The sequence below is a fragment of the Saccostrea cucullata genome, unplaced genomic scaffold (assembly GCF_032062105.1).
Source record: "Saccostrea cucullata isolate Sc308-1 unplaced genomic scaffold, CSIRO_AGI_Scuc_v1 ctg2415, whole genome shotgun sequence".
Lineage (NCBI taxonomy): Eukaryota > Metazoa > Mollusca > Bivalvia > Ostreida > Ostreidae > Saccostrea > Saccostrea cuccullata.
This window is the reverse complement of record NW_026941316.1, coordinates 2,402-25,283: the sequence shown is the minus strand read 5'-3', so window position 1 is coordinate 25,283 and position 22,882 is coordinate 2,402. Positions and strand designations below refer to the sequence as shown.

The following is a 22,882-nucleotide window of genomic DNA, read 5'->3' as shown; positions in this document are numbered from 1 at the left end:
CAAGTCACATTCTGAAGTTTTATGAGTGAGTGGCTCAAAACAGTTTTTTAATCCACTGGGTTTATTTATAGCAGAAGCAAAACCAGGGACATTAGCAACTGGTACCACTTACACTACCTATTCAGCATGTGACTTGAGTGCAGCAACAATGTCCACTTCTCCTTTTAGCAATACCCATAATATTCAACTGAAAAATACAAAATTGACTGATTGATTTATTATGTTTTGTTTAATAATCCTGCCGAGAATGTTTCACTCATATGGAGACTTAATGAAGAATTAAGAAGAGACAACAAAATAAACTTACTGTATTAAATCTGTGTGCTGCTGTCAATTACACTTCAATTGCTGTTTTTTCTTGGCTTTTATCACAGCTTAGATTTAGTGCAAGTCACATTCTGAAGTTTTATGAGTGAGTGGCTCAAAACAGTTTTTTAATCCACTGGGTTTATCTATAGCAGAAACAAAACCAGGGACATTAGCAGCTGGTACCACTTCCACACCTTATTCAGAATGTGACTTGAGTGCAGCAACAATGTCCACTTCTCCTTTTGGCAATGCCCATCATATTCAATTGAAAAAGACAAAATTGACTGATTGACTTATTCTGTTTTGTTTAATAATCCTCTCGAGAATGTTTCACTCATATGGAGACTTAATGAAGAATTAGGAAGAGAAAACAAAATAAACTTACTGTATTAAATCTGTGTGCTGCTGTCAATTACACTTCAATTGCTGTTTTTTCTTGGCTTTTATCACAGCTAAGATTTAGTGCAAGTCACATTCTGAAGTTTTATGAGTGAGTGGCTCAAAACAGTTTTTTAATCCACTGGGTTTATCTATAGCAGAAACAAAACCAGGGACATTAGCAACTGGTACCACTTACACTACCTATTCAGAATGTGACTTGAGTGCAGCAACAATGTCCACTTTTCCTTTTGGCAATACCCATAATATTCAACTGAAAAAGACAAAATTGACTGCTTGATTTATTATGTTTTGTTTAATAATCCTCTCGAGAATGTTTCACTCATATGGAGACTTAATGAAGAATTAAGAAGAGACAACAAAATAAACTTACTGTATTAAATCTTTGTGCTGCTGAAAGTTGGACTTCCATTGCTGTTGTTTCTCGGCTTTCATCACAGCCAAGATTTAGTACAAGTCAAATTCTGATATTTTGCGAGTGAGTGGCTCAAAACAGTCTTTTAATCCACTGGGTTTGTTTATAGCATAAACAAAAACAGGGACATTAGCAACTGGTACCACTTACATTACCTATTCAGAAAGTAACTTGAGCGCAGCAACAATGTCCACTTCTCCTTTTGGCAATACCTGTTACATTCACCTGAAAAATACAAAATTGTTTGATTAAATGATTATTTGTTGATTAACGTTCTCTCAAGAATGTTTCACTCATATGGAGACTTAATGAAGAATTAGGAAGAGACAACAAAATAAACTTACTGTATTAAATCTGTGTGCTGCTGTCAATTACACTTCAAATGCTGTTGTTTCTCGGCTTTTATCACAGCCAAGATTTAGTACAAGTCACATTCTGAAGTTTCACGAGTGAGTGGCTCAAAACAGTTTTTTAATCCACTGGGTTTATTTATAGCATAAACAAAACCAGGGACATTAGCAACTGGTACCACTTACACTACCTATTCAGAATGTGATTTGAAGGCACAAACAATGCCCACTTTTCTCTTTGGCCATGCCCACCATATTCAACTGAAAATACAACATTTGAAACAAACAGGCAATATTATAAACGTACGTATTGTCTTCAATGTGTGTAATGCTTGCACGTAGACTATAATACATCGATGTTGTTTCCTGGTATCTATCACAACCAAGACCGCCGTATTATGGCTAAAATATTGCCCACTCAGCGTTAAACAATAATCCATCAATTACAACAATTCTGAAGTTATATAAATGAGTGGTTGAATACATACAAGGATATTAGTAGCTGGTATCGTTTTCCTTTTGCCGATTTGATTAACCTTGCAAAGGGAAATATTCTTTAAGTATATTTTTTGATCTGGACGTTTTGTATATCATTTCAGCACTGAATGAGCAATATTTTAGTCCATTAATTGCATTGTTTGTTTCTGATGCAAAAACATTTTTCTAATTCAACCATGTGACAATGTATTTTATAAGCATAAACAAATCCAAAAATCATTCCAGAGAGTATCATGGTATGATTTTCTCTTAAGGTTACGGAGTCTGGGTACTAGTGCTTATTTCATGACAATACATTCAGGCTCCTCTGAAAATCAGTTCTCTGTATGTAAACAATAGGCCTACATGAAATTTTGATGATTTCCTGTTTTATTTTGAATAAAAATTATTAAAGATAAAATATGAAGATTGACATAAAACACATATGATATCTCCAAACCTGTTCTTCTCTTTTAAAGGTTCCAATTTTTATTTTTAAACCTCTCCTTCTTTCCGTGCATCCAAAGCCTTCGCGGCCTACAACTCGTGTGAAGTCATGGTAACAGTATCCGGGTTATTTCTATATGTAACATTCGGAGCGGATACGACGTAAAAAAAATCCGGAATTTCACGAGATATTTTCGATCATTTTTAAACCTTAAAAAACATTTTTAAAAAATGATAATCAATTAAATATAAATTTAAGCAACTGATTTATTTTAAAAATATTTGCCTTATAAAAGTAGGTTGATAGAGTAGCGGAAACTGATCCTTATTCAATTCCTCAAATGGGCTCAATACCCGACTTTCCTTACAGCTACAGAAGTCTTGCACGATCTTGTCAAACCTGATAAATATTATAGATCTGTATATGATGTTGACTTGCTTAACTTCCTTTTTTGTGCATGATAATTTTATATGCCCCAACTGCATAGCTCGATTGTTTTACCCTTTGATGTATCAATCATGCATCCCTTTGTGTTGATACCAAAGAATACTAGTATAACAACTTATAAGAGATTATATTTAATTTTTGCAAAATAAAATATATTTAAAATGAAGGTGAAAACCAACACCAAACATGTTTGTATGGGCCAGACCTGTCTGGATGTTTTCTTCCTTGTGTATTTTGTAATTTCTATCTCTGCTCCTTTACAACGTCCGCACGCTTTCGCGCTCCGTAACTCTTTGTTGACATATGGGATCTACTTCCTTGGTAACCGATTCTCATTCGGAACATCCCCCGTCATTATCTTACACAAGACACACAAGATTTCCGAGTATTTCCGACTGCCCTCATAGACGGATTTATGCCCCTTTGTATTTTTTTTATTGGCGGATCTAAACTTGTACATGTATATACATGTAACAGAGTGACAAAATCGACCCGTACACAAAATTCATTTCTGTGTTATATATATATATATAAAAAAAAAAAATAAATAGATAAATAAATTAATAGAATAATAAAATAAATAAATTAATTAATAATAATAATAATAATAATAATAATAATAATAATAATAATAATAATAATAAAAATAAAGAAATAAAGAAATTTTTAAAAAATTTAAAAAGCACTGCATTTTGAAAATAAGAAAAAGTTAAAACATAAGTATTTCCAGAGACATATATAGACTGGTATTTCAAAATGTATTTAAAGCTAATTATAAAGTTAATTATTATGAAAAGAAATATAATTGTACACAAATTGCAAAATAAACAGACCCCATATAATACATTGAATTTTATTTTAAAATGTTTAACATAGGCGTCGAAACCGGGGGGGGGGGGGGGGGGGGGGGCAAAGCAAAAAACTGAATGCAAATAAAATTATTGAGGAAGCTTAGTCCACTTTTTTGTGAATATATACAAAATACAGGCATTGAAAATTGGGTTTTTCCTTTTTTTTGTTGGTTTAGTCCCCCCCCCTTTTCAATTTGCTTCCGACGCCTATGATTAAAAAAAATTGCATGTTCACATTATATTTGAATTTAAACAATGAAAATTTTGTTCGATTACTAGAACGTGTATACTCAATGAGGTACACTGTAGCATCGTTTTTGAAAGGAGGGACTTACCTTACCTGAAAACAGGCCCAGTGGTTCTTGACATGAAGATTTTAAAAAAAATTTCCTATATATTTCTATGTAAAAGTTGGGTTCCCTATTGTGGCCCCATATAACCCCCCGGGGGTCATGGTTTGTATAATTTAGAAATGCACTACCCCAGGATGTTTCCACATATTTCAACTTTTCTGGCCCCGTGGTTCTGGAGAAAAAGATTTTAAAAAAAATTTCTTATATGTTTCTATGTAAAACCTTTATTTTAACAATTTAAACTCCCCTTCACCCAAGGATGCTTTGTACCAACTTTGGTTAAAATTGGCCCAGTGGTTCTTGGGAAGAAGTTGAAAATGTGAAAAGTTAACAGACAGACAGATGGAAGGATGGACGACAGACAAAATGTGATCAGAAAAGCTCACTTGAGCCTTTGGCTCAGGTGAGCTAAAAAGCTCTACCAGGCTACCTTGACCTACCTGGTCAATATACCCCAACCCCTTAAAAAGCTCTACCATTGAGCTACCTGGCCAATATAACCCATCCCTTAAAAAGCTCTACCATTGAGCTACCTGGCCAATATAACCCATCCCTTAAAAAGCTCTACCATTGAGCTACCTTGCCAATATACCCAATCCCCTTAACCTGTCCCCTCCTATTTTGTTGGGTTTTTTTCACCATTAAAAAACCTCACTGAAACTCTTTAGATCCACTCTAGGGTTTTGTTATTGGGAGCTTAATATAACACGTATGAAAAGTATAGACCAATCTTGGACTTGAACTAGGACCTGCCTTATCTCCTGTGAATTCTCTATCACAGAGTTATCAGGTCAAATCCACATTACAAAGGTATGACTTAAGGTCAGACAGACCAATTATCAAAACACAACTGGACTTGATAACATTATGGGTTATCTAAAGGGTATTTTTAACTGGAGTGGAAAACATAAAAATAACAACACTTTATTACCAAACGACTTTTAATAGTACACTAACAGATATGAATGATTTGATCAGAAATGAGAAGGAGTCATGTGAGCACTATTTATAGCACATAAAATCAGAGTGAGGCTCCAGTGTTTAGTATTGTTCTATTTAAAGTAATGTTTCTCATAGTTCCTCTTCATCTGAATCATCTGATTCCTCCAGCGCCTCCTGTAATTAAAGATGTGAGTAGAATCAGGAAATGGTGCTAAAAGTTGTTTCCAGAGAAATCAAAATTTTCTGAATGAGTTTCAATGATATGTACATGTATATTCTATTTGCATGTGATTCTTTTAATTTTTTGTGAAATGACATTTTAATTGCAAATGATCAATTTCCTTTCTCCTGCATTTCATCACTGATTCACTAGTAAAATCAGTTTTAGTTAGCAATTAAGAAATAAATCTTTTAAAACATAGCTGCCCAAGTTATATTTTTATAACCTTTGTTGGAATAAATATCAGCTGTATTGTGAAGTATGCAACACAGGTTGTAGGTAATAAACTATTTTTTCAGACTATCAAATTACAATCACAATGAAATTATTAATCTACTTTTGTTCATAATTAATAACATGATAGTAGGTTGACAAATGATGATCTGTAAAACTCATTACATCAACAATATTACTGAACCCTACCTTAGCAAACTTCTCTGCCTCAGCAAAGACATTCTGTGGGACCAGTTCATGTTTTCCTCCAGTAACTGTAAAAGCAAGTGCATTGAAAGTCATAATAAATACTATTCTACTTTACTTAATTATAAAATCAAAGATAGTTGATTATCAAGTTCTTTACCATCTCCAACCCAGCTTAGTTCTAACTCAAAGTTCTTGTCTTTTACTTCGTCATGCACAATATAAATTCTGTAAAAAAGATGAATTAATGTAGATATTGACTCCTTGTTTTATAGTGATTTTACTGAATCAGAAATATGCATACAGATTATTTCAATGATAACATTAATGCAGAATAGAATGTGTAGATAGACTGTTGTATCTAAGGGATGTTTACATCTCAGATTTCTTCTCACATATAAATACTACACAAACGTGTAAATTACCCTGAAACACAACTTTTCACATAAACACTATAATTTAATAGACTCTCAACTTTTTATAAGATAGGAAAATTTGAAAACTCTAGATTATTGTTAACTGTATCTGAAAATATATGAGTAAGTTTTATAAGCAGTTTTTGGGTTCACACCTTCAATTATTTACACACTCACATTTTAGCAACTTCTTTCACTAAGTCAGTTATAGGCATGTCTTTCATCTGTAATAGTAAAACATGATTTATTCTAGTTAAAATATAAAGATAACTGTTATTTGAGAAATAATATTGACGTTGTTAAAATTTAAACAATTTTCTGTTATGATAATCATTAATCTAGGCACTCTGGATTTAATTTTTCTTGAATTCAATTATTCCAGAAAAAAATTGTATAAACAAAGATTAAATTCTTGAGAGAAACTAAATTCTACTCCAATTCAAGCTATCATCAAATTAACTTAAGTCTTTCACCTTTAATTTTTCTATTTCTGTTTTGGCTGCCTGTTTAGCTTTTCCGGTTGCACATCCATGATATCCCTGAAATCAGACAGAGCTTCATCACAGTATATATATAAAAATCAGAACAAGTCAAATTTTCAAGCTTAATTGATGCATAAATTTAGAATTTTCCTTTGATATAAGAGCTTTACCCATGAGATTCCTGAAGGATCTATCAAGTACATCTGTGGCCCGTCTTCTGGAGTGTAGCTGCCCACAATGAGACTGACACCGAAGGGACGGACACTGCTATACAGGGTGTGGGCATGGACATACCCCGCCACACGGTCTGTTAAATGCTGCAGGAAAAAACCATTGTGTTCATAAGTAGACTCACTTGGATTGTGAATTTTAATCACGTTTGTCATATGCATGTATACTGTGTGCCAGACTGCATTTTTTGCAAAATGTTAACCATGCTTAGGTTTTCCAAAATTTTAGCATATCACTCAAAAAGAAATTCATTAGATATGCAATGATTTGACCACACATATCAATTGGAATAGGGGACTCTAAGATATATCATATATCTTTCAAAAAATCTGATAAATGGGGTATGACTTTTAAAATTACCAACAGAAGTATGGAGGATCTATTGTTATATCTACATATTGGGAAATGATCACACAATTGAGTGGGTAGGATAAGATCCTACATGTATCTATAATTCAAACCATGAGTAAGATGAGAGATCCTATCTATAATACATAACCAGAGTAGGATGGGAGATCCTACATGATCTATAACAGTTAATATGACTACATACCTTGAGTGGGATGGGAGATCCATAATTGTATCTGTAATTAGAGGCCTCTTCTCTGGCTGTCTCCACTATAGCTCTGGAGTCAGCCATCAGTCCAGCTGTTGCCTAGAGACAGAATAGAGGTAGATGGGATTGTACTAATAAATATCAAAATCAGTTCTGAATACCCCCCTCCCTCGACATTCAAAGATCACTGTTTCAGTATTTTGTTTTTAAGTGTTCTTAATGAATCAAAATCAAATCAAAACATTCAATAAAGTACTGTAGATTCCTAAATTAACTTGAGGAATTAATCATTGTGTAATTTCGCAAGAAGAACCACTTGCGAATAAAATTACTTGCTTTTATTTTTATGTTGCTGAAATCAATGTAAAATCTCCTGATCAACCATCCACTTGTGAATTATTGTTCTCCCAATTTGACGTTAAAGAGTCATTTCGCAATAATAAGTACTGTGAAAAATAAGGAATCTACAGTATTAAATCTCTCTTGATAAAAATAAATTTTTAAAAATGGGCATAAAGTCTAAATGTTTTTCTTAAATCATTACCTTTCTGAGAGACAACTAAGTTACACTTTTTTCTAATTTCTTCTATCGTACTTACAATTCCTATATGTCTGTCAATGTTGAAGATTCGTTTGTTTGCTCCAGCTTCATATAACTTTGATGTAACAAGTTTTTCTACACCAAACACCACTCCATCTTTTCCTCTGATACCAACTGCAGTTCTGCCATAATAAATTTGAGTTTTTAAATTTTTTTTATAGTATAAAAGAAATACTCTTAATTTCAAAAACTTTCAACATAGTTTTTGTTTCTTTTTGTTGTTAAGATAAGAACATTATTTCACATTTTTTGACCTAGTAACCTAAATATAATTATATTGGACAATTTCACAGTTGTTATTTAAAGTTTTTCTACAAAATTTCTAATTCTCAAGTGCAGTGATTGTGTATTTTGACACAGTTGCTTAACCACAAGCACGCAACATTTTTAATATAAATCTAAATTGATATAGTCTTCAATGTCACAATAGAAGTGCAAATAAATCATGTGATCAAAATCAAGATCCAGGAGTCGTTAAGTTATTGATTCGACATTTGAAGACAACTTCCGATACCTTGAACCCCAGGATATCCTGAATTTTTATCCAAGGGACCAAGTCCCCTCAACTTTGAGATACTGATATTTCATTGTACTTACCCACTATTTTCCACAGCTTTGAGTGCATATTCAACTTGAAATACTCGACCATCTGGTGAAAACTGTGATGCTGACAAATCATACTGAAATTTTTTAAAAAAGTAAAGAATTCAACCCTTCAATGAATCATTATAAAATGTCCATATTTAAATGTGTGGCATGTTTCAGTGACAAGCAGCAAATAAAACAAATTGAATTCTAAAGTGGTGCTTGATCATGTTATCAAAAATGGTTAACAATTTTTAACACTTTTAATCAAATTTCGTAAGACATACAATTTAACGAGGCCCGATCTACTTGATCTGCACATGCGTTTCATCACAGCGTCGACTCAGGCATGTCACAGTACCCTTGACTTGTTTTTTATCATTCCGTTTTCGTAATTTCCAACTAGATTGGGCCTCGTTAATTTGAAGGAATCCGGGATGTTTCACACCGATTCTGTTTCGCACTGAGATGGTTCGCGCCGGGATGATTCGCGCCGATTTCGGTGAGAAACATCTCCCCTCTTTTTTTAATATTTCATTTATTTTGTAATAATTTAAGATCATTTATTAAATTTTAGATAAAAATATGTGTTGTATGCTCAAAATCATGACTTTTAATAATACGCAGTGCCACAGGTAATGGATCGTAAAATAATGTTAATATGGTGCCCGTTTGCTCAGCGTTTGTGTTCAACAATTTAATTATAATTAGTTGGAGATCAAAAGGTGAGAATTATTTCATTATAGCAATTATAAAGTTGTACAGCAATTATCTGCGTGAACTTGAAAACATATAATTTGTGTTATTGAGAACATGTGTATAGAATAAGCCACCAGGAAGTTTGATAGTCAAATTTAATGTTCATTAATATTCTACAAAATTTCGATAATTACATCAATATTTACAGATATTATAATATAATTTTTTTTTAGCAAAACGAACGAAATAAATAGCATACATTTATGTTCTGGGAGCGAAACATCGCGTGGCGAACTATCTCAGCGCGAAACAGAATCGGCGCGAAACATCATGGTACCAACCATGCATCGGCGCGAAACATCTCGTTACCATTTGAAGTGGCAGATCAACGTAACAAGTGTATTTCTGATGGTACAACTGCGCTCACCAAAATGGTCACACCGTACATAATAGATTGTGTAGTGGATAATGGCTGAGCTTTTAATTTGTTGTTCAATCAATTATTTTGCAAAGAGTAATTTTATTAATTATAAGTCTTATTAATTCAATGTTTCCTTTTCAGAATATAGTTATCTATTGTGTAGCATGGCATGTTCAATTTGCATAGTTACCTGTCATAAACATAACAGGAACATAATAAACATTTCGGAGGATGCGTTCTTGGAAAATAAAATAAATATATTTTCATAAAAATACAAAACTTACTCCTGTTCCTATAGAACTCATGGTTTACTTTCTACTTTTCCACCAGCTTTGTCATGCAACTCAAAACGGATATTTGGATTGCTATCTAAAGAAGTAAACCAACAATCCGGAATATATATTTGACTGATATTTTTACTTTTTTTTGTATTATTAAAAGTACCAGGAACCTATTTAATAACTAGTATATAGGTCCCTGGAGTACTAATGATTTGTTTAATAACTTGATGAAATAAAATTTTATTCACTCATGAAATACTGGCATTTATCCGGAAATTCTTATCTGCACGTCGTTGTTATTGTTGTCAACAGAACACGTGTCGTCTGATAATCTATGAAACTGTGAAATGTAGGACTATCAGAAGACAAGAGATTGATTTCAACATTTTCAACATGTCAGTGGTACAGAGCTGCTTCAGAAGAATTCCGTACCTTGTTCGTGATATCGACGTTTTTAGAATCTCATCCTTTAGACTGCTGAGTAGCACCTCTGCTAAATGTAAGATATTTTAAAAACAAGAATTTATAGTATTCTTTTACATGTTTTATTTCAGTATATTGATTTTGCTTATCTTCATAGATCAATGCAGTTATGGAACACACAAAGTTCTGAATAAAGGAGTGTATGGCACCTTAAAAAATGAAAAAAAGGGGGGAGGTATATTAGCAATGGTAAAAAAAAGGTGTGGTCCATTCTATTTTGTTGCCTACAGAGGAGAGCTTATCTACCCTGCTTCTGTCTGTCTGTGTGTCCAACTGTCACACCTTACATCTCCAGAACTGTATGTTATTTGACATATTGCATGTATATGTCAATGTATCTACTCAATGGATCTTCAGTATAGACAATTTAACAGGTTGGGCACATGCAGTTCCTTTTTTCGGGAAGTATTATTATAAAAGGGGATTATTACTATTTTCAGTAATAAAAGCATCACTGTATTCGAGATTTTTTTCTTTCTTTTACCCTCTATTCTCGTGTTTTATTTGAATAAAAAAAGTGCAAGAATATTTTCACATTCTCTAATATTTATAGTCTATTAAATGTATGTATGCTCAAAACTGCAATATTTATTGCTGCAAAAAGCTGAAAAAGAGTGATGAAATATTTCTATGATATAGATTTCTTACAGAAGCTTATCTGTGTTAAAATTGTGAGATTGAATACATTCGTCACTTGCTAACTTGTTCATGAAATTATGCCTTTTAATTAAATTTTATACTATTTCTGTAAATGATATCGTAAAAATAAGTTTAAAAACCATTGCTTCTTTTACTGATGAAATAATTTTTTGAAATACATAATTTCAAACGATGTGTAGTCTTTTTAAAGATGGTTTTAGAATGAATGCCCTTTTTAGATTCCATCCTTTTCGTATCATTTATCAACAGGGAATATTAAATTAAAAGTCTTTGATTACTGCTGCGAGTTTAAATTCCTATGCATGTTTGAAAGATGTTACCCCCTTGAAACCAAGCTATGAAATTTTTGTTTTTAAATAAACAATAATTAATATACTTAAAGGGAAATATTTACATCAGTTTAGACATGTTAGAGAATACTCATGATGTCGTATGATGAAATCTCATCTTACTCTTGTCTGCAGTCGGTCAGAGAGCAGTGGCATAGCATCGTGTTTTTGGAAGTGGGGGGGCCAGCCAGAGAAAAATTTTTTTTACTTACCTGAAACAGTTGACAAGCAAAAAAAAAAAAAAAAGGGGTTGCTCAAAGTCAAAAATCCTATTTTCGTGGGGGGGGGGGGGGGGGATTAAACTTTTTCTCAGTGTCAACTACTTTTAGTACCAATTCTAATACTACATTTTCAGTACATCACTAAAAGTGGGGGGGGGGGGCAACCAGGCTTTCAATGAACATTTCCTATAGTATAAGTAAGGTTGGGAAAAACAGTGCGGGGGGGCCATTAATATGATGTATACATCCCTTGTGATAATTTCAATATTTTAAAATGTCTAATCCAAACAATTTCTATAGAACCAGTGGTTTACCATGTTTTACCGTACATATATACATGTATATCTCAACTGTAAGAGTTCATCATCCTAATCCTAATGGTTTAGTATGGCTGACATAAACATGATAAAGGGATTTCAAAAGATTTCTTTCTCATCAAAAACAGTTAATTTATCTCAGCAAGTACTGTGGGTTCCTAATTTACTAGGAATAAATATCCCATTGTTCTGCAGGAAGTACCACTTATCAAAAGAAAAAACTTGCTTTTTATTTTTATATTGCTTAAATGCATTTAAAAAGTTTCCTCACTGATTCGATCATATTTTAAATTCTTGCATATGACATCTTTCAGTCACTCATCAATGTAATGAACCTTCACATAAAATAAGGAATCTACATTTCATCTAAATCTAAATACAGTTCATCTAAATCTACAGTACAAATCATCATGTTCTTTTTTTAGTTTCCTCCCATGGACAAGAGAAGAAGCTGTTTACCCCCGGTCCCCTCTCTGTGTCTCTGACCGTCAGACAGGCTGCTCTACGAGATCTAGGTTCCAGGGACGTAGAATTTATCTCCACTGTCAAGTTCCTACGGTCCAAATTAGTACAAATAGCAGGTAACCAAAAGGCTGAAAATTCAGCTATCTTTAATATACATGTATATGAAAATGATTTAACTATATTCTTTAAAGTACATTCAAATTCATCTTAGGTATGGATTTCTTTGTTCTTTTTCCTATCTCTTTTGTGATCATCTGTTACTTAAGATTGATTTCTTCTCTTTGTTTAAATTAACAGATCTATAAAGGAAAAAATAATAATCAGACATTGGGATTCACCATTAAAAGAAGCAATTTCTTTAAGTACATGTATATTGATACGTGAAGATTGAAATCAATATGAAAATATTACTTGATAATTCCTGTAACTTTTTAATCAATACAGAATTTCAAGAGGAAAGGGATAAAATAAGATTATTAGTAGGAAGGTATATGAATTTTAGAGAATTATTCAGGATCTAGACAACATACACATGGAATGTAATCTGAGTCAGAATTTCTGAAAAGAAAATTATCTTGCTACATAGAGATTAAAGAATTATCCATATTTATAATTAGAATATTTATATTTCATTTTTTTACTAACTGTTGTGTCCAGTAAAATAAGGGTTATTCTGTGGCATCATTTACATACCATGCTCCTATAAACAAGAGGAAATGTTTGTACCAGTAAACACTTTATACTTCAGGAGTCTCAGAGGACGACTTCACGGCAGTTCCGGTACAGGGCAGTGGTACCTTCGCTGTGGAGGCAGTGTTCCACACCGCCTTACCTAAACCAAAGGGAAAGGTTTGTGTCAATCTGTAGTTACTGGACTTCATTGAATTAATGACTTAATATTGGCTTAAAAAGAATGAAAACAATACAATGGAAGACAAAAGATTATAGCTTGCAACTTTTTCTGTCTGATCAGAATGAAACCTAGACTCCATCTTCAAAATACCTACATAAAGATTTACTGATTATACAGTCAGCATGTTAAAAAAGACACCAAAAAACAACAACAAAAACCACACACACTAATATTATCTGCTCTCTAGAAATGAATGTCTGGTTATATTACTGTACTTACAAATATAATGAAATACTGGTATTTAAAAAGTGATCATTACAAGGGAATTTTTTGCCAAGACCGTTCAAACAGGTAGAGCTACATTCTCATCAGAGACTTTTTTAAAAAAAAAATTTCAGGCTTTAATTCTTGAAAATGGAGCATATGGAAAAAGGATGGGGAAAATTTGTGAGACATTAGGAATCCCATTCCGTTTAGAGGGTTTTGCAGAAAACAGTATGGTGGACGTGAATAAAGTAGAGCAGATTCTGAGAGAAGACCCATCATTCACCATGGTAGCCGTGGTTCACTGTGAAACTAGCTCAGGAGTTATCAACCCTGTGGAAGAAGTGGGTCAGATGGTTAAAAAACATCTACCAAGTAAGAAAGGTTTTTTTTTATTGTATGGTTTTAGAATTTTTACAAAATACTACAAGCAGCACAAAGTTTTTCAATACAAAATATCTTATGAAATATATCTACCCGGTAAGCAAATTATTTGTATATACAGTAAAACTCGTTTAGTACGAACACGGATATTGCGAATTCACGGATATAGCTAAGTTATCTTGGATCCCCAGTTATATAAATTTAACAAATTTCTTATATGGATATAACGAATTACGGATATAGTGAAGTAATTTCATAGGTCCCAGTGACTTCGTTATAACCGAGTTTTACTGTAACTGTTTCAGATTGTGTATATTTTGTGGATGCTATGAGCAGTTTTGGAGCAGTACCTATTGATCTAGAGAGAGCTAAGGTGGACTTTCTGGTCAGTTCTGTCAACAAGTGTCTGCAGGGTATCCCAGGATTCTCTTATGCGATCGTAAAGACAGAACAGCTGCTGCAGTGTAAAGGTGAGAGATGTGAAGGATAGAATACCCAATTAAAGATTAATAACAACCAATGTTTTAGTGTTTGTGGGACACCTTATATAATTATTAGAAACCTGTTTCTATAGTGTACGTTAGTACATGTATAAATGAAAATTTTAAACACTTTTGTCTCTGGATGTAGTTTTGTCCAGAAACCTCTGTCTTTAAAGTTTATTGGATCAATATGTGAGATGTTGGATTGCTATGAAATGTAATTCTGCAGCAAAATAAATGTGAAATTATTCAACACATTGTATTTGAAACAATTCTTAACAAAAATTTTAGGGTGTAACAAATTTTTTTTGAATGGATTCTTAATATGCAATGTCTTCAAACCTCTGTTTGTTTCTATAGCCTAGCACCCTAAGACAAGTTCTCTGGTCTGACAAAATGCATGTTGTCCTTAAATCCAGTCAGTAAAGTTTAAAGTTTAGAAGCATTTGTCTCTCTTCATGTGTGTCTTCTTCAGAATTTTTTTATACATGCATGTACATAGAATTATTTTACATAGATTTCTCCAACTAGGGTGCCAGATTTAGGTAAAACATTGTTTACAGAAAGTGCAAAATTATAAGTTGTTTACCGATCTACACATGATGTCATAATATATGGAATGTTGAATATTTTGGGGTGTATGTCTGATATATTTCTTGGACACATGTCACTTTCTTTTATCAAGTAGTTTTAAGAAACATTGGAAATTTTGGTGTCACAAGTATTTATTTCTGACAAACCTAAATGGTATACAGAGGTCCTAGCACCTGTGTTAATAAACAAATGCAAAATCAAAACTGGAGAGAAACACTTCAAGTTTGCACAAAGAGACCTTAATAGGAGAAATTTACACAGTCATGTACAGTTGTTTTAAAGATGATCATCTCAAAGGAATCTCTTTGTGAGAATCATGGATAGAATTAACTTAGAGGTGTTGGTTTCAGGTTTTGTCTGGTTTTTGGTGATATGTGTAGGGTATGTACTTTAATAGAAACCAAAGGCTTTGTAGTATGTGTTTGTTGGAGAAGAAGGAAGTATTAAAGAATAATTTGCATCAAGCATCAAAACAAAAAACCTGTTTATCATTAGTTGCATAATGCAGCTACATGTACCTGGCACACATAAAATAAATTCAATAATTTACATTCCCAATTTTCATTGTGTATAGACCTTTTCAATAGAACAAACATAAGAAAATGTATAGCTTCATTTGATTTTCATTGGAGGAAAAACATGTGAATGAAAAAAACAGTTTTATTGGATTGATTTGCAGGATATAAGTTTGAGTTTTATGGAATCTGTACCAGCCTGATCTGATTTGAAGTGCTGATGAAGTCTGATAACTGAAATTCATAAAATTTTAATTATAATACAGCATAATGCATTCAGCCACATTTGGAACTTCCTGCTATGAAATAGGTTTTTAAATTAACATGAAAGTGAAAATCGCACTTTAAGTTCGTTTATTATATAAAAATTTGCATTTATATCATGAAAGGATTTGTTGATATAGCCAAGTCTATTATATTGTGACAGCTTACAATCTACATGTATTAGTACATGTATGAATATTGATAAACAATTATTGCTGTTTTTTGACAATTTTTTAGCCACCCAAGGAGTACAACATTATTTAAGATAATTCATAAAATTGCTATATAATGCTATATAGAAAAAAAAATCATGAACAGATATAAAAGAGGAAAATGATATAATTTTATCATACAATTTCGGAATATATGGAGTTTCTTATGGAAGATATTTTGAGCATTTGAAATTTATAAACAAATGTTTTACTAGCGGTGACTTTGAATTGCAGGTAATTCTGGTAGTCTGTGTTTGGACCTGTATGATCAGTATGACTTTGAATTACAGGTAACTCTGGCAGTCTGTGTTTGGACCTGTATGATCAGTATGATGGTCTAGAGAAGACGGGACAGTTCCGATTTACTCCCCCCACACACTGCATGCTGGCCTTCTGTCAGGCTATCAAAGAGTTTGAGGAAGAAGGCGATATTGTGGGAAGAGCTAACAGGTTTGTAATGCAAGGCCTCCTCTTTTTGTTGCCTGCTTTGGTTAAAAGCAGAGGATGTTAATTTGGGTTTACCTATCATTGTATCTGCAATGAAATTTTTCTATCATAAATCCCTATGACTGCAAGACTTGGCCCTATGGATTTTGAGGTCAAAGGGTCGAAGTTGGAAACTTATGTATTGCATAAAATTGTCACAGATGATAATCCAGTTTTCTTGAGTTTTTGCAATAGAATTTAATTTGACTTTAAGAAGACATACCTGGTTTGTTGATTTTGAGGTAAAACTCATAAAATTATTTCCAAGGGATAACTTATAAAAATTAGTTCTAATTGAGCCTTTGCAATAAAGTAATAAAAAATCATGTCATATCAATAACTTCTTAGTGGGGAAACATGGGATATAAATATTTTAGACAAAGATTACTTATGACCAGATGATCTATCTGTTTTTTAAACCAAGGTCATTTTGCCAAGTTCAAGGTCACAGTTACATGTAGAAGCCAGTGTGTAGGTACTTTGAATCACAAGGAAGTGTATGATTTTAAGAGTTGCTCACGGTATCTGTAGTTTCTCATACTCATATGCAATCTGTGAGCAACTGATACAAAGCTCATAAATGTTTCATTATTACTAAGTCTATGTTCAACACATTAAGCTTCCACTTTTATTTCATTATAATCCAACACAAATGAAAATATTAAAAATGCTGAAATGTAATATAACAGGATATACAGGTAAACGTTAAGGATCCTAGAGATAACATTGGCAATAAGTAATCTTAGTGTCAACTGAACGTTATAAACATGCAATTAAAAAAAAAAGTTGGTGCAAAAACAAACTATGTGATATCAGCAAAAGCACTCTAATGTACACCTGAACCAACATGAGTTTTGATCATAATTTCTCATGTAGAAGGTTATAAATATCAGAATCACTTCATGATAAAATATGTGCACAAAAAATGTGTAATGGGAGAACTGTATTTCAGATATTGCAGATAAGGTCTGGCAATAAATTTTCAATAAAATAACACACGTCACATTTATGTTTTATTGAGAAGCAGTACAAACAACTAATGATATACTCAGAAATGTAGGTTCCATTCATCTTCCTGTGTATATTTTGTGGAAGTGTTTTATTATTGCAGATCTAAGTGTTCTTTTTTGATATATAAAGGAAAACTTTTTAAAAAAAATTCTCAAGAACCATTGGGCCAGAAAAAATGTAACTTCAATATCTTAAAGCTTCCTGAGCTTGTATGGATTCTAATTTGTTCAGGTCATGGTACCTTGGGGTAGGGTGGAGCCATTAAAGGGATTCAATAGGGAAAAGTCTTCATTAAACTCTTCTACTCAAGAGCAGCAAAGCATGAATAAATGTGATTGTTCAAATGACCCCTGTAAAATGGGTGGACCATAAATGACAATCCAGTGAGTGTTGTGGCACACGGGCCTCACATTCTTTCAAGTATGACCACTGAATATTTTCAGAGCTAGTATTTAAAACAAAACTTCCTTGTAGAACTTAAAATTTTTTTATGTATTTCTCCTTAGGGTAAATTTTCAAAAGAATTCATTTTTATGGTGATTAAAGGATGATATAAAAGCATTATGAAAAGGGCCTAAAGTTTGTGAATTATGAATACAAATAGGTCATAAAATAAATGTGTTTATGTCTACTCAAGATAAAGATCACAGGATAAATGACTGAATCATTTTTACATGTATTTGTTTTTCAGATATAAAGAGAACAGGAGAATACTACAAGAGGGAATGAAGAAGCTGGGATTTGAAGAATTCCTTGGCCCAGAACATAAAGGCTATATCATCACCTCATACAAATTCCCTAATGACCCTAACTTTGACTTTAAAACTTTCTACAGTAAATTAAATGAAAAAGGTGAGTCTCCATTTTACTCACAACCAGAGTAATCTTCTCAAATCAGTTTTTAAAATTAGATCCTTTACAATTTTTAAAGCCCTTTTATGTATGTCTTGTAGATGCAAAGTTGACTGGTAAAGTTTGTTAACACTTTAGAATATTTTGCCACATTGATCTCACTTTTTTGTTGATCTCATTTATACATGTATTTGATTTAAAGGAAAAGTTGTGGAATGAGATCATTGGCAAAGCTGTTTGGAGTTCTATGTTATTTTTCTTTGAGTTTGTTTCGAAATATTTGAAATTTTGAAAATTATTAGGGCTGGCATTAAAATGCAGGTGCCTATAGTGATCACTACATCCATCTATCCATTAACACATTCACATGGTGCAAAAAGTCTTTGTGATTTAACAAACTTCATAGTTACGACCTTTATTGAAGAGATCAGAACATGGTTAACTTTTGGGGCTGCTTTGGTCAAAGGCCAAGAACAATAGTTGCCATCATGAAAACACTTTCTTACAAAATAATAACTTACTCTTTAAATATTTGGAATGTATGATTACTAGGAGAAAGACAATTTTGATTTTGGAATCAATTGATCAAAAGTTTAAAAGTATATTTTGACCAAGTGATCCCAAAATCAAAAGTGTCTCACTCCTTTTATCCTTATATTCCATATATTTAGAGAGTAGTCTTTACAGGTGTTAGGGTATGTGGTTATGGAAAGTTAGGGGGAATTTTGCATAAAGCATACAGACAGCAAGGCCATGTCTATCAAATTGAATTAAAACAATTGGATAAATCGTATTAAACTTTTGGGACAAAAGAGTTCAAATTTTTCATGAAAAAAAAGGTGAAAAAATCTGCTGCTGAACAGCAGGGCCAATTGACCCAGATGCACACTGCAGCCTGTGGACCTCTTGTGATAGATTTTGTACCAAAATTATGTGATAAATGAATTTGGAATCAATGTTCAAATGATCAAATCAGTGTTTCTGATTTAAGATATAATAGACATGCTTTTTGGACAATGTCTCTCTGTTGGTCATTTTTGGGGTACCATGAGACACCCGTCCAAAACTTCACGCTAAAAAGAGACTAGTACATAATGATAATTTTCTTCAAGATATTTTTCTTATATGTAAGGATATTTATAATTTATTTATGTTTGACGTCACATTGACATGATTGTTTAATTAAACAGACAGCAGATTACATTATTTGAAATGCATTGTTTACATTAAAAGACATAGTTTTGAAAATTTATTATAAAACAAAAAAAGCGAAAATAAATTTGAGTAACATGGTAATGGACTAAAATGCATTATGCCAAAATTTTGATTGAAGTTGAGAAAAAAATGTTGTGACCTTGAAAAAGTTTTTAGCTTACCTGAGCCAAAAGCCAAAATGAGCTTTTCTGATCAGAAAAAGTCTGGTGTCTGTCTGTCATATGTCGCTGTAAACTTAACACATTTTTCAACATGTTCTCAATAGCCACTGGGCCAATTTTCAAACTTGCCACAAAGCATATTTAAATGTTACTAGTAAATGCCACACCCTCTTTCAAGGAGAAATAATTTGAGAGAACCGCAGGGTCAGAAAAGATGAAACTTAATTACAGCTTCATACTTAAGATTCAAATTTGTTCATATTTTGACCCTTGGGAATAGGAGGGGGTCACGACAAGAGGTCAAACTTTTACATTGGAATATATAGGAAATATCTTTCAAAATCATGATCAGTCATATTTAATGGACGTATCCTCAGGTAGTGTAGATTGAAATGTGTTCATATTGTGATCCCTTTGGTGGTTGGGGACATAAAAGTTGATATTGATATTAAATCAAAATATGTAGGGACAGGAATCTACTTATGAAGAAACATATAGGCCAAAGTATATCAGGTGAGCATTGTGGCCCATAGATCTCTTCAATATTTACAGTTTATTAAATAAGACATTCTGCTGGGAAGCTATTATAGAGGGTTAAATAATCTGTTTACCAAATGTCCTGTTTTCAGAACAGTGCAATCAGAGTTCACAAATAACAATTAAACTACCCATAATGTTTATGAAGTCATTGCACCCTACATTGATGGTTAAGTAATGACCAGGAATAAAGTTATCTAAATTTTGTATCTTTGACTTCATTACTGTTCTGAAAATGGGATCACTGGTTTCTTCAACTTTTATTTACTATTTGACTTAGATGAACTTTCAAACATTTTTTACAAACATTTTCCTCAAAGTCAAATCAAAATACAGAATGTACTGCTGGGAGCTTACTTTCAATCATTTAGAGAACAAGATGTGTTTGTGAAACACTGATGCCCCCATACAGCAGCTTATAGCAAAGATTAAAGTTTCTCAAATGCAAGTCAAACTCCAAGATCAGGGCTATGATATAAACAAGATGTGTTTGCAAAACACTGATGCCCCCTTATGGCAATGTAGTGGAGAAGGTCAAAGGGTTAAAGTTGTTAGTTTTTAAAGAAAGGTCTTGTCACAAGGATTACATATTTGAAGTATGAAAGCCCTAGCCCTAACCGTTCAAAAATTATGGCCAAGGTTAAAGTTTTTAAAAAGTAGGTCAAACTCCAAGGTCAAGATCAAAGGGTCTAATTTGTTGGTATCCAATGAAAGGTCTTATCACAAGGATTACATATCTGAAGTATGAAAGCCATGGTCCCAACCCTTCAAAAGTTATAGTCAAGGTTTGTTATTAAAAAAGTAGGTCATACTTCAAGTTGAAAGGTTAAAATTGTTGGTATCCAATGAAAGGTCTTCTCACAAGGATTACATTTGTGAAGTATGAAAGCCCTAGCCCTTACCGTTCGAAATTTATGACAGAGGTTAAAGGTTTTTTTTTAAATAAGGAAACCTCCAAGGTCAAAAGGTCAAAGTTGTTGGTGTCCAATGAAAGTCACAATACATATGTGAAGTATGAAAGTCATAGTATCTACTGTTCAAAAGTTATAACCAAAGTAAAAGTTTGGAATTTTAGTGTAAAAGTGTTCAACCTCCCAGGTCAAAAGGTCAAATTTGGTGGCACCCAAAAAAAGGTCTTGTCACAGGGAATACACTTGTGAAATATGAAAGTCATAGCTTCACTAAATCAAAAGTTATGGACAAGGTTAAAGTTTTTTGCGGACAAACAGACAGAAAGACAGACAGACAGATGGACGGACATGACAAAAACTATATTCCCTTGAATATTCGATTACGGGGGCATAAAAATATTGTTATCTAAGGAAAGGGCCTGTGTCAGTGAATATACTTTGTAAATATGAAAACCCAAGCATCAACCACTCAACAGATATGTTCAAGGTTAATGTTTTCTCATAAAAAGGGGTCAAACTCCAAGGTCAAGGTCAAAGGGTCAAAATTGATGGTACTCAGTGGAAGACATTGTCATAAGAAATACACCTGCAAAATATAAAAGCCATAGCACTAACTATTCATAAGTTATGGCGATGGTTTAAAGTTTTTCAAAATTAGGTGAAACTCCAAGGTCAAAATCATTGGTATCCAAAAGAATGTCTTGTGACAAGGAATATAGCTTTGAAATGTGAAGATATTTTCAGTGTATCACATTACAAAATTTCCAAGCAGATATCCAGCCCTATAACAGTCAATCTAAAGTTTGGCTAACATTTTCTCAGTATAGTTTCTTTGGGGAGACTGAAAATTAAAGGACAACAGACAAAAGATGACCAAAGAAGTCATTGATATACTTTATATCCCCTGATTGAATTTTAATTCAGAAAGTAGAAGGGGATCTGGATTTCCTACTCTTACAGAAAGTTGAAGAAGAATTTCGAAATAACTTCACTATACATGTATATAGGTGGGGAAATTCCCAGGCCAATCTGAGCTGAAGGATAACCCTGAACTGACTTCATTTCATTGTAGACAATAGTGTAAAGAACAATCAAACCATTTGCTTTGTTTCAAAACCCAAAATGTAGAACCTCTTTCATTTTTATAGGCCTGGTGATATACCCTGGAAAGGTGTTGAATGCAGACTGTTTCAGGATTGGGACCATTGGCCAGCTATTTCCTGAGGACTTTCATACATTACTTAGTTGTATTAAGGAGGTTTGCAAGGAAATGAATATTAAACTCCCTGTTTCTTGATACAGTGTCAAACATAAATGCATGTATGTTTGTATATTGTCTATAGGTGTTCAAAATGGGATGTGACTGCAGGTTTTTTTTTTACACAATAATATATTATTCAATATTTCAATAACGGATTATATACATTTTAATTTAGACATTAAAATTTTCAATGCATTGTCTCTTTTCTGTTTATACTTAACATGTGGGGATATTCACATCATTAAATTCCAGAAATTAAAACATCTTTTTCTGTGTCTTATATGTTTGAATGAAAAGCAACGCAGATATAAGTGGTTGCAGCCATTGTAGAAAAAATATATCCTGCTTTATGTGGATTATATATTTTTTCTGCAATGTTTGCAACTACCCCTGGTATTAATTCCTTCATTAACAAATTAACAAACACTTTCTTGTTGAAGTATTATTACCATCCTTCCATTACTAGTATGAATGAAACTTACTAGACACAAATTCTAATTAA

At 32.7% G+C, this 22,882-nt stretch overlaps 2 protein-coding genes across 3 annotated transcripts; one reads left to right on the top strand and one right to left on the bottom strand.

The window, feature by feature from the left end:
* Positions 1-4,972: 4,972 nt before the first annotated feature.
* On the bottom strand, positions 4,973-9,991 carry LOC134257619 (proteasome subunit alpha type-3-like). The gene is made up of 10 exons (XM_062740206.1): positions 9,907-9,991; positions 8,515-8,597; positions 7,916-8,039; positions 7,314-7,415; positions 6,700-6,846; positions 6,521-6,586; positions 6,225-6,271; positions 5,792-5,859; positions 5,635-5,699; positions 4,973-5,165 (listed from the first exon to the last, which is right to left on the bottom strand). Exons 1-10 carry the CDS (start codon positions 9,925-9,927, stop codon positions 5,121-5,123), a joined length of 768 nt encoding a protein of 255 aa, XP_062596190.1. The 5' UTR covers positions 9,928-9,991; the 3' UTR covers positions 4,973-5,120.
* A 197-nt stretch (positions 9,992-10,188) lies between these two features.
* LOC134257614 (2-aminoethylphosphonate--pyruvate transaminase-like) lies at positions 10,189-22,626 on the top strand. 2 transcript variants are annotated; one of them, XM_062740201.1, is made up of 9 exons: positions 10,189-10,402; positions 12,339-12,494; positions 13,127-13,227; positions 13,630-13,870; positions 14,185-14,349; positions 16,237-16,396; positions 18,135-18,295; positions 18,397-18,411; positions 22,268-22,626. In XM_062740201.1, exons 1-9 carry the CDS (start codon positions 10,297-10,299, stop codon positions 22,414-22,416), a joined length of 1,254 nt encoding a protein of 417 aa, XP_062596185.1. In that variant the 5' UTR covers positions 10,189-10,296; the 3' UTR covers positions 22,417-22,626. The 2 variants fall into 2 exon arrangements, with proteins under 2 accessions (XP_062596185.1, XP_062596186.1); XM_062740202.1 differs by lacking the exon at positions 18,397-18,411 and having other exon boundaries at positions 22,268-22,623.
* The last annotated feature ends 256 nt before the right edge of the window (positions 22,627-22,882 follow it).